Below are 12,615 nucleotides of genomic sequence, written 5' to 3'. Positions count from 1 at the left end.
TAGACTCTCAGGGAGCTCTAGGACTGCAGTAACTTCCTACTAACCCCAAGGCTTGGATCGGGACCCAGGGCCAATGTCATGGTGTACTAGAAATGAAAACACCTTCACTTTTTGGTTATTTAGGTGGAAAGGCTCAGAAAATATGCAAATGTACCTTTGGCGTTTATAATGTAATGAAGATAGCATTAACCTCTTTAGTAACATAGCATTTGAGTAGCCCCTGGCCTGAATAAACTCATAGTCTAGGGAGATTCACAAGGGCTCTGTGCTTGTAGTCACATGTGGTGTCTAGTAGAGGCAGACTTGGGGTGCTATGGGAACATCTGGGAGAAACTCGACACTGCTGCTCCCTCTATGACTGATGATATGTTTCCCAAAATAGATAAATGGGCATCTGGACAATTCAGGGCCTGAGTTTCAGAGCTCTAGAAGCTAGTCTGGGAGGAAATGAAGTACAAGTCTAAGTCATAGAGTTAAGATAACATACTGAGTCAGACTTACTGAGAAGAAGAATATTTTTGCAAGCCACCTCTTTAATCCTTCCGGCTTGCTTAAAACTCTGACACCCATCATAATCATTTCATTCACTTGGAGGAGAGAACTCCTGTAGAACAGGTAATGAATTTTTTTTTTTTCTTGAGGGAAAGAAAAAGATGTGCAGCTGCTGGTTCTTAGGTATACCAGTATTTATGTCAGATCTGTCCTCCGCATTATTCCTGGAGGCCAGCTACATGAAACAAACCTGTCCACTGAGGGTCATTCCTTCCAGAGGGGCTGTGTGAGAGATAGGCTCCATTCATTGACAAACGACCTTGAAGAGATAGAGAATGACCATGACTTCTATACACTTTCTAGCTCTGTGTTCTCATTTTCTATGAAGTCCTGCTCTGTATTCTCTCTCTCTCCATACACACACACACATTTACCTGTAGCTATATACAAACACAATAATTGGAATGTCAAAGTTGTTTTTTTTTTTAAGATTTATTATATTTATTTATGAGTACAAGAGCTGGGCACAGGCCAGAGGTACAGGAGGTGAGAGGATTCACCAGAGACAGAGCAGGGAGCAGAACAGGCAGATCAACTGAAATATATTGCTGAGGGGAGCAGTAGGCAAGACAGTGGAGGTTTGCTGTTCCATGTGGGTCACCTCCTTGGCTGGGGGTAAAGGTTGTGCTGCAGTGGCTATAGATAGCTTCACAGTATGTGACTTAACCCCTTGCACCACCAGGGAGGGTCCAAAATTGTTTTTATTGAGAGATAATTGATAAATAGTGTGAGTTAATGTGTTCACATGTTACGTTTATATATTACAACATAATTGCCTATAGATTATATAAACTCCCTTCCTAACTTGAGCTTGTTAGAGGGAGGCTCTCAAAATAGAATTGACCTGAAGCCGGAGCCATAGAACAGAGAATCCTGAAGAAGGCAAGAGAAACCTAATGAGTCTGTCACATGGCACAGAGCCAGCATGCTGTGTGGGAGTAGTTGGGGGAAAATGCTTCTCCAGAAGTACCCACTGCCACAGGGGTCCGGGTTAAGTAGGAAAGGAGTTAACTGGACTTGGCCTGTGGAACCAAATTCCCTCCTGTCAACTTTACTTGAAACAAATGTGCATCTGTTGGTACATCTGATTCTGTAGGTACAAAATAAAGAGTGAAAATTCAGATTCTTGAATAAGGGTGAAAAAGGGACTGGGACAAGGGTGGAAGTTGAAGAACAGAAAAACAGAAAGGAAAATTTCTTCAGATGAATAATAGCCCAGTTCTCTGTTGCTTGCCTTGACCATATTCTGTATGGGAGCACACACTTGTTTTTGTTTTTGTTTTTTTATTGTTACCTTTAGTTAATTAATTTTATCTTTTTACGTCATTTTCCATGTTTGTATAATATTTGACCTCTCCCCTCAGGTGAAGCGCCCATAATTTTCCCACCACCACAGCACCCATAAACTATCACCATAGTCCCTCGTGCTCTTCCCGCCCCTGTTTTGACACCTCTCACTCCCCTCCCCTGCAGTCTGCCACAGATCTATGCCTGTTAGTTTGGGAACAAACACTTGTGATGGCAATGAATGAATTGTCTCTCTGTCCCACCAGATAGCTCTCCCATTCCCTCTACTTACCCTCTAGGCTTAACAAACTGTTTTTTTTACATTCTGAAGGAAAAGAGTGTCCTTAGGAAGGTAACATCTGGATTGCTGCCCACCAGGTGATAGTGAAAGCAAAATGGAATCAACCAAGACCACTAGACTCTTGGCTGCAAGTGTGGACATACTGATGCTTGCCCACTTCCCCTTTCTACTTCCTTGGAACCCTGGATAAGTATCCCTACCCTCTCCCCCAAGACCGGCATTCAGTATCACACTCAGGGGCCCATCTGTGCAACACACACACACAACCCAAAAATTCTCTTTAATTTTCTTTAGGTCTCCATGGAAGAGCCTGGATTTTCTCTTTGTCTTCCTTCACTTTCTTATACAAATTCCTTTAAGTGTTTTCTCTTTCCGATCCCCCTATTCCTGAATTTTCCCTAGTCTGATACTTTAGCTCAAGAAAAACTGAGATTCATTACAATGTGATTTTACAACCCACCTCCCCTTCTGCCTATCTCCAAAATCCATGCTAGAAAGAAAGCAGAAAGGGACGCAAGTAAATTTAGTTGGTGTTAAGCTAAAGCAAGAGAGCCCCTGGGCTGGACCCCATGCTTGTAATCTGACTTGTTCAAATAATGAGAGTTAAATTAGGAGTGTGTTTCTGGTGGGGAAATACCTTCCCACTTTCCAGCAGGAACACAGACCATGTAATGATCCTTTAGGTATCATAATCTGATCTCAAGGAATGCAAGTAAAGGACATGTCTTCATGATGGGAATGGTGGGGAGATCACCACCAAGTCATCACAGGATGTAAGACACTGGAAAAGAAGTCCAAAGAGTAGGTCCAAGAATTTAGTATTCCCTGGGAAATTGTCACTATTTTGCCTAAGGCAGGTTTGCTTTTAAAATTTCCAATATGATGCCATTTTTATCATATCCTATGCTTCTTGATATCTACCCTGTCAGTTTCTAGTATTCTCTCCAAGCTCAAGTCATCTTACTGTATTAAGCACTAAACATATTGACCCAATTCCTTGCTGACACTTGATTCCAGAGTCCTTCTCATCTACTGTTGGTAACACATATTTTTTAAAGATCTCTTTTCTCTTTTTTTGAAAGATTTATTTATGCATACAGAACTAGGGTACAGGCCAGGGGCTCAGGGGCAGTGAGACACAGAGTGGGGAGCAGAACAGGCAGATCAACAAAGTACACTCCTGAGGTGAGCAGTGGGTGGGTCAGGAGAGGTCTGCCGTGCCATGTGGGTCAGCTCCAGGATGGGGGATTGAACTTGCACTAAGGAGGCTGCAGCTAACTGGCAGTGCTGTGCCTTAACCTGTTGCGCCACTAGGGAGGGCCCTGGTAACACATTTTAATTCAGCTTTTTACATCCTTCCCTCCCCTCTGTTTTCCTTCTGTCTCCCCTCTGCAATCTCGATTCCTGTGGGAGTAACAGTAAAGCAATGGTGAGCAATATGCAAACAACAGGCCAATCACCCCTGCTTAACTTTCATCTGACTCAGTTTGCCTTCCCAACAGAATAGAAGGCCAGAACCACAAACACACTGAGATGTACGTAACCGATCTCTTTACCCTCCTAATCACACTGAGCTGATGCAGGAACTGAAAAGAACATCTTTAAGCATCTTTAAGCATCAGGTTCACCAGTGACCAAAAGTGCACTTTTGCAAGCTCCCAAGAGCTTTTTTTCCTCTGTCCTCCTAAGAAGAGTTTGGTTACTATAGCAACAGCCAAGCTCTGCCTGAAGGAGAGATTCCTTGTATAATGAACCTGGGAGACAAGTTGAATATAGACCACCTTTGCTATTTTAAGCCTAAAAGACTCAAAATATCATTCCTATCTCTCACATACTCAGAAATATTTATAGTATTTTTATCATGCTTATTGCAAAGTAAATCTGACTTACTATTTCCTTCTAAGTATTTGGCTAATCTGATACAGATAATCAGATAGAGATGACTGAGTCCGTGAGTCCTTGGGCCACCCAGGGGTCTGGGGAAAAATCTAATCAATCACTCACAGCACCGTCAAACTTTCTCAGCCTTGCCCTCCAGTTTTGTTTTTTTTTTAACATGATATTGTTTTTCTCTTTGAGTCCTCCCCAGAGCCTGTTTCTTCAAATAACGCTTCTAGACTGGAAAGTTGTATCCCCCTCTAAGAGCTGGCCCCTCCTTTATCAGCTGCCATAACTTTTTTTCCTGCTCTTGTTCATTGGATGTAGTTTTTGTACCATTTTGTTCCCTTCCTTTGTAAAATTACCATTCCCTCACTCAATAATGTTGACCAGTCCCTGGGGGTGTGAGGGGGGTGGCGATGGAGAGGGGAGAAGCTAGGAATCAGCTCTCAAGTCTGATAGGCATTTTGCTCCCGAGGCTGGTAGGTTGGTAGCCAATGAATCCTGGGCTATCATGTCCAACTCATGGGAAAAAATCCTCTGTTAGTCTGCCAGGTTGCCATATATAATAGCACAGGCTGCAGGTCTTTAGTAATACAAATTTATTGTCTCACAGTTCTGAAAATTGAAGATCAAGATGCCAGCAGGAATGATTTTCCAGGAGGATTCTTCCTGGCCTGTGGGTTGCTGCTTCCTTGTGTGCCATCACCTGGCCTTTCCCTGTGGACCCTAGCATCTCTCTCTCTTTTTAAAAAGATTTATTTGTTTATACATATTGAACTGGAGTACAGGCCAGAGGTGCAGAGGTGGTGAGAGGATTCACCAGAGACAGAGTGGGGAGCAGGACAGGTAGATTGACTGAGATACACTACTGAGGGGCGCAGCAGGCGAGTCAGGAGAGGTCTGCCATGCTATGTGAGTCACCTCTCTGGCTGGGGATTGAACTTATGCTGCAGTGACTGTGGATAGCTTCATAATACAGTGTTTTTAACCCACTGCACCACCAGGGAGGGCCCCACATCTTTTAAAGTGACACTGGCCCCATTGAATTAGGACCCCGCTTTGTGACCTCATTCAACCTTATGTCTCCTTAAGGCTCTGTCTCCAAGTATAGTCATATTGGATTAGGGTTCCAAAATGAATTTAGGGGACACATTTCAGTCAACAGTAGATTCTACAAAAGAAATGGAAAGGAAGGCAGGCTCCCAGTGACACTATTCTAGGTTCTGGACCCATAAAACAGTCCTACCCTTTGAAATAGTTCATTTACTTCGGCAATTTCTCTTTTCTCTCTAACCTTACTCTGTTATTTATTTATTGAATGGTCATTGCTTGGCCAAGAAAACTTAAGAGTAGTCTTTTAGTTTTTTTTTTTTTTTGAAAAATTTATTTATGTATGCATACAGTACTGGGGTACAGGCCAGAGGTGCAGGGGTGTGAGACGATTCACCAGAGACAGAGTGAGGAGCAGAAAAGGCAGATTGACAAAGTACACTGCTGAGGAAAGCAGTGGGTGGGTCAGAAGTCTGCCATGCCATGTGGGTCCCTTGTTGGGGGTTGAACTTGTGCTAAAGTGGTTGTGGCTAGCTTCATAGTGCTGTGCTTTAACCCCTTTCGCCACCAGGGAGGGCCCAAGAGTAGTGTTTTAGGTATTAGCAATGAACAAAAATATTCTTCATTCTAAATTGAGAAGAAAAATCATGAGCTACAGGTTTCTTAACATTGCTTCCCAACCAAAGACATATTCACTGTGGATATCTCAATTATTTTGTGCCTGTAAATGTGGCTGTGATATTGTGATTTCTAATAAAAAAAAATAGGTTAAGTCTTCTTTCTCAGTTTTGTCACATAGATCCAAAGCCCTTGAAATTTAAGTGACGAAAAAAATCAGCATTTCTGTTATGCTTCCGAGGTGACTCGGGAGCAACTAAGGCTAAGGGCTGGTAGCCACTGGAACCTGCCATGTGATTAGAAATTTGGATTTTTCTGTCAGTCCCACCCCCTGAACTCTTGAGAGAGGAGTTGAAGTTTGAGTTCAATCACTAATGGTCAAGGATTTAATCATTTTTGCCTCTGTAACAGAAACTCCATAAAACCTGAAAAGAAGGGAGAACTCGGTTGGAATATGTGAAGATTCAGGAGTATGGTATGTCTGGAAAGGAGATAGGAGTTCTGCATTTTGCAAGGCTTGCCCTACACAGCTCTCACATATAGTCATTTCTGAGTTACATTTTCCTACAATAAAACAATAACTTAGTAAGTGAAATGTCCTCTCATGTATGTGAATTTCTTGAGCAAATTACTGGAACCCAAGGAAAGAGTTATTTGAATTTTCCATCTCTAACTGGTTGACTAGAAGCTCAGATACAACCTGTGATTGTCATCTGAAGTGTGGGGGAAGAAGTCTTATGGGAGTGAACACTTGTGGGAAATGATGCTATCATCATCATTGATGTGCAGGACATCCTATGGTGACTGAGAACTGTTTGGAGGTATGGAAAAATTCCCTCTTCCCTACATAATTGGTCTCTCGCACCTTTGTGTCTGTTGTGCCTGACCTGGAGCGAGGGATCAAAGATGTTTTTTGAGTGCATAAACTTAAAGACACAATTATGGCCTTGGATGGTATCAGTAACAACTTCTTAAAGATGTCTGATGCCCCAAATACACAAAAATTTGAACCCAAACTCCCAAGAGGGTGTTTGGGTGAATGGTGAGTGGGCTCACTTTGATAGACTATAATAACAAGAAAGAATGACTTTAGATGCACTGTTAGATGTTAAAATCTGTATTTCTAGCTTGGTGGATTTCTGGCCCCACTTCTGCTGCTGAGATTGTCCCTCTGTTCTGTTTACCACTCTAATTTTTAACCATTCTTCAAAGCCTAGACACATGCTTCTCTCCTTGAAGCCTCACTGACCACACACACTGGGGTCTCCAGTATAGTGTGGACATTAACCTCTCAAGAACAAATCACAATGAATTAAATGCTGCCCCCCCTACTTCTCTCCCCAAAGACCCCAACATGCAGTATGGAGAATATCATGGCTTTCTGCCCTTTAACTTCCCAAGACTTCATAGCCTTCACTCCTCTCAACCTATAATTTCAAGATTTCAAAGAAATGCAAAAATTGAAGACTTTTGTTGCACAAGTCAGTCAATGATGAAGTATCTGGTGTGTTTGAACATGCACAGTTATCCTGAACAGAGGGGATGTAGAATGGGACTTAGCTGGGCTTGACTGTAAGCTGCCTCAGTGTTTGACCACTAACATGCATAGATCTCTGGAAGACAACTGAAGAGTCCAAAGAATTAAGAATCCAAACTAACTTATTTAAAATAATGTCTGACTTTCTCAGTATCAATATATGTGTGTGTTTTGACAAAACAACTGGGACATAATGCTAAAACAATTTCCCGTGTCATTCACAGAAATTTTAGGGAATTGTGGTTTCTGACTCCATTTCTTGCTTACATAGGGCTAAACCTTGTCCTCTCTACAGATATTAAATATATTCATGGGGGCTCTCCCTGGTGGCACAAGAGGTTAAAGCACAGCACTATTAAGCTCTGCGAAGCTACTGCAGCACGAGTTCAATCCTCAGCCAGGGAACTGACCCACATGGTGAAGCAGACTCCTCCTGACCCACCCACTGTAACCCTCAGCAGTGTATTTCAGTCGATCGGCCTGTTCTGCTCCCCACTCTGTCTCTGATGAGTTCTCTCACCCTGCCATCTCTGGCCTGTACCTCCATTCTGTAATCATAAATAAATAAACCTTTAAATATATATATATTCATGATTCTGTTCCAGAGTGTAGCATCACATGTAGTGTTGTAATTCCAGCTAGACTGATTCACCTGATAAGCTCTGTGGTACTTTAACATTACAACTCATATACACAGCTGCCTATATCTGAGTTCATAGATGACCATGTACACCACCAAAGAAATGAGGCTTTTGTTAACTTGCAAGTCCTGGTCTGGTTTATTTATAAAGCAATAAATATTAGAAGCACAAATAAATTGCACGTGTGTAAACAAACTGTACAATTGATGAGAGATAAGGGAGGGTGGTTTGGAAGACGCAAAGAAGCATAATACTGTCATCCTGAGTGGAAGGAAGGCTAAGAGCCAAAGCACCTCAGAAGCATTTGCGGTGGACGATAGATGGCCCTGCCTCATCATACTCTTGTTTGCTGATCCACATCTGCTGGAAGGTGGACAGGGAGGCCAGGATGGAGCCCCCGATCCACACAGAATACTTACGCTCAGGGGGAGCAATAATCTGTCAAAAAAGAAACAAAACTTCCATTGAGTTCTGATGTTTGAAGCAACATATTGAAGAAAGTCACAGGGGAAAAAAAAAAGAGAGAGAGATTGGTTCACTGCCATCTGAGATACTTCATACTGTCCATTAATATAAATGAGTCAAATTTTATGAGCTTTCCTCTATCTTATCATTTCCCTTTTCAAAAACTCTACAAAGTAGAATTGCCCCACTTCTCTCAACTGGACTCCATGTCAAGCTCAAGGCCTAGAGGTGGCTAGCCTACTAGTTGGGGACTTTGAAAATGTGTTCAAAGATTTAGGTTCCTTTTTTCATCAAAGATTTATTTTTATCCACCACTTGAAAGCATTTTTGAAATATCCTACTCAAGAAAGTGCTAGAAAAAGTACTAGAAAAGCTGAAAAATTAAGTTTATAGGAGACAAAAGCTAAGTATGAAGGAAAAGAAGTTAGGACTGCAGTTGTGCTTGGAATACCAGAACTAACCTTGGCTCCCCACCCACACAAGTTCCTTACCTTGATCTTCATGGTGCTGGGTGCGAGAGCAGTGATTTCCTTTTGCATTCGATCGGCAATACCAGGGTACATGGTGGTACCTCCAGATAAGACATTGTTGGCGTATAGGTCCTTGCGGATGTCGATGTCACACTTCATGATGCTATTGTAAGTTGTTTCATGGATGCCAGCAGATTCCATGCCTAAGAACAAGTCACAAATCAAATCACGCTGGCTAAGAGGCCAGGATGAAAGGAAGAGAATACGACTTGTCTATATTGGTGAGCTGTCACCATTTGTCTCTGAAACATATGTTCCTCTGTAAGACACATTGCAGGTGTTGATAAATATGCTGCCAGATTGCCCAATAGATTGCCAAGAAACAAACAACTGTGGTTAGCACCTGTTTGGAGTGAACAGGTGCTGTATCTATCCAATGTACGGAGATGTATTAGGAAAAAATGTGGCACATCTAAGTTAAATTCATACAAATTTTAACTTGTGGACTCTTGGAAATCAGCCTTTAGGAAAAATGTCTGGTGACATACACATGGCCAGTATTTTGAGGATTATTATGAGCAGGATTACCGGTGTGTTTAATGATGAGTATTTTAAAAGCCAAGTCCAGTTAATAAAAGATGGTACTTATTGGAATAAGCAGCTGTCTTGAGAAACTGTCCCTTTCCCGCATATATTACTAGTCAGTGTCAGCTTTTATTTCAAGATCACTCAGGGTGTCCTCCTGGATCATGTGACTGCCACAGAACAGTGGGGGCCATCCATATCATGAGGGTTAAGTCCCTAATTCTCCTTGACTATAAATGGATTTTTTTCTAGGAGACCCTGAGATTTCCAGGGAAAAGCTGTGTCTTTGCCCTAGACTCTTTAACTCACCAATGAAGGAGGGTTGGAAGAGCGTCTCGGGGCACCGGAAACGCTCGTTGCCAATAGTGATGACTTGGCCATCAGGCAGCTCATAGCTCTTCTCCAGAGAGGAGGAAGAGGCAGCGGTAGCCATCTCATTCTCAAAATCCAGGGCGACATAGCACAGCTTCTCTTTAATGTCACGGACAATTTCACGTTCAGCTGGAGAAACAAAGGGTATCAGAGTCAAGCACTGAGGAATGAAGCCAACTGTGGGGGAAGTCAGTGGTTTCACTGGTGGAGAAAGAAAGCAGACAAGCTGTGGCAGATCTCTCTTTCTGTCTTACACACATACACACACACACACACACACACACACTCACCAGTGGTGACAAAGGAGTAGCCACGCTCAGTGAGGATCTTCATGAGGTAATCAGTGAGATCCCGACCTGCTAGATCCAGACGCATGATGGCGTGTGGCAGAGCGTAGCCCTCATAGATGGGGACATTGTGAGTCACACCATCCCCAGAGTCCAGAACAATGCCTGTTAGAGAAAACAGATAACGCCATCAATCGCCAAGGACACCCACCATTCCTTTAGCCATGGCAGAACCTGCTTCTAACCTAAGCGACACTAGTGCCGGGCATGGATCCAGATCAAATTAGATCCCTTACAAATGAAGAATAAAATGAGCATAATGGATGCTAAATATGAAGCCAGCACCAGCTCATCCTTTTAAATATTGTACTAGAAAAATTTCCACAGGACACTTTCAAATGACCGTCGCTCTTAGCTATTAGCACATTATGTAAGCATCCAGGCATGTTTTCCCTTCCTCCCATTTAGCTTACACATGTTTCAGGGTTTCCTTGTTTTTGATTTTGTTTTGTGAGATGTGTGTTATTTGAGGACAAGTTTGCCCGGGGGTGGTGAGGTATCAACACATACCAAGGACTACTGTGGGCTGATACTTTGTGGGGAGCTCCGTATCTGACATCACATACTTGAGGTTAAAGAAGTCTCTAACTGCACTTGCTTTCAGCTCTTAGACTACGTACACTCTGTAATTAACCTCGGGGTACTCTTGTTATGTCTCTCTCTCTTAGGACCGACACCTTCTTGGGGAATGTGAGAAAAGGGATCATTCCCTTATCAGTTAGGAAAATGGAGTCATTACAAGATCAATGATTTGTGGTTAAGTCAAGTGACTTGCCCATAGAGCACACATACCTGTGGTACGTCCAGAAGCGTACAGGGACAGTACTGCCTGTATGGCCACGTACATGGCTGGGACATTGAAAGTCTCGAACATGATCTGAGTCATCTTCTCTCGGTTGGCCTTGGGGTTAAGGGGGGCCTCTGTGAGCAGGGTGGGGTGCTCTTCAGGGGCCACACGGAGCTCATTGTAGAAGGTATGGTGCCAGATCTTCTCCATGTCATCCCAGTTGGTGATGATCCCGTGTTCAATGGGGTACTTCAGAGTAAGGATACCTCTCTTGCTCTGGGCTTCATCACCTACATAGGAATCCTTCTGACCCATGCCCACCATGACTCCCTATAAGAAGAAAGGGATGAGAAAATCAAGCTTCCTCCATGCAGGACTATAATTGAAGCCTTACAGATGTACATCTAATTGCCCAAGTCAAAGAACCACTGATAGTTACCAGCAATGACAAACAGTACCATTTTATTTCAATTTAGAAATATGAAAAATTAGTCTAGTACCTTCTCTCTATACCCCCCCCCCCAAAGATATCCCTTTAGAAGATAACTGAGAAGGGAGGGTAAAGATATTTCACCAAGGAAGTCAAGCCTTACCTCATTTTAAAAATGCCTAATGTCTTGATTAAATTATTAAGCTCATCACCCATGTCAATGCAAAAATATATGACTACACTGTAGAGTGACTGAATTAATGGCACACTGTATTTCTCCTAAGAAAAGATTTTGACATCCATCAAGTGAACACGGAGATGGCTTGATAGGCCATTATCGCCCTGATGGTGACATGCAGCCTGCCCAGGGCTGTCCTTAAGGGCCCGTCATTCACCACCTCTGATGAGTACAGCTCTCCTCATGGCAATCTGTCCCGCCAGCTGTGAGATCATGCCAGAGAGGGTGGCATTTCTTTTAATAGACAAGGTGGTATGTCACTATCACCATGTCACTTAGTGCCTCTGTCACGTCTGGCTTCTAAAACTTCAACAGCCAGGAAACAGATAGATTATATCTTTTGGGGATCCTGAAGGCTGGCTGTGAACAAAGGAGGAATGTGGGTTGGGTCCTGGTTGGTTAAGAAAAGTTACATGATGATGAATTCTGAACAGGAGCCCAAGGGAAAAAGTGAAGTGGGTGAGAAGTAAAAGAGAAGCCGCTGAAGAGTAAACATACTGGTCAAGAGAAGAGGAAAGAAGCTGCTTCCTTTCCACCCAGGGATGTGGACCCTTGGAGAGCTGTGTCCCTGAAGTGGACTGGGGGAAAATGTACACTGCTGGTATGTTGAGGGGGGTGCGGGGTAGTGTGGACATTGGAGAGGGCAAGTGTATCTCTTGTCTTGGTTGGGATTTTAGGCTAACTTAAGGAGTTCGTGAAACTAGAGGGTCAGGGGAGACATGTCCCACACAGCTAAGTGGAGGAGGAAGGCAGGCAGGGTGTGGCGTGGGGCTGGGAACAGGTAAGGCAGGCCAGGTGGGGCGGGGAGTTTACCTGGTGGCGCGGGCGGCCCACGATGGAAGGGAAGACAGCCCGGGGCGCGTCGTCACCGGCGAAGCCGGCCTTCACCAGCCCGGAGCCATTGTCGCAGACCAGGGCAGTGGTCTCCTCGTCGTCGCACATCTTGGCACAGCTTCAGGGGGGTCTGTAGGGTGGGAGAGCAGGGAGGCCCACAGTAAGTACTAGCAGATCTGGCCTTCTCAGTTCCTCGGGACGGGAGGTTGATTTGCAGGGA

At 43.6% G+C, this 12,615-nt stretch overlaps 1 protein-coding gene across 1 annotated transcript; it reads right to left on the bottom strand.

Annotated features, from left to right (window-relative positions):
* Positions 1 to 7,986: 7,986 nt before the first annotated feature.
* ACTC1 (actin, alpha, cardiac muscle 1) lies at positions 7,987 to 12,537 on the bottom strand. Its single transcript, XM_004687942.1, has 6 exons — positions 12,375 to 12,537; positions 10,899 to 11,223; positions 10,050 to 10,211; positions 9,697 to 9,888; positions 8,824 to 9,005; positions 7,987 to 8,305 (listed from the first exon to the last, which is right to left on the bottom strand). The coding sequence occupies exons 1-6, from the start codon at positions 12,501 to 12,503 to the stop codon at positions 8,162 to 8,164; spliced, it is 1,134 nt and encodes a 377-aa protein (XP_004687999.1). The 5' UTR covers positions 12,504 to 12,537; the 3' UTR covers positions 7,987 to 8,161.
* Positions 12,538 to 12,615: the final 78 nt, after the last annotated feature.

This window comes from Condylura cristata, unplaced genomic scaffold, assembly GCF_000260355.1.
Source record: "Condylura cristata isolate star-nosed mole 26May11 unplaced genomic scaffold, ConCri1.0 scaffold00023, whole genome shotgun sequence".
Taxonomy (NCBI): Eukaryota; Metazoa; Chordata; class Mammalia; order Eulipotyphla; family Talpidae; genus Condylura; species Condylura cristata.
The sequence above is the reverse complement of the archived record's forward strand: the minus strand, read 5'-3'. Positions and strand labels throughout refer to the sequence as shown.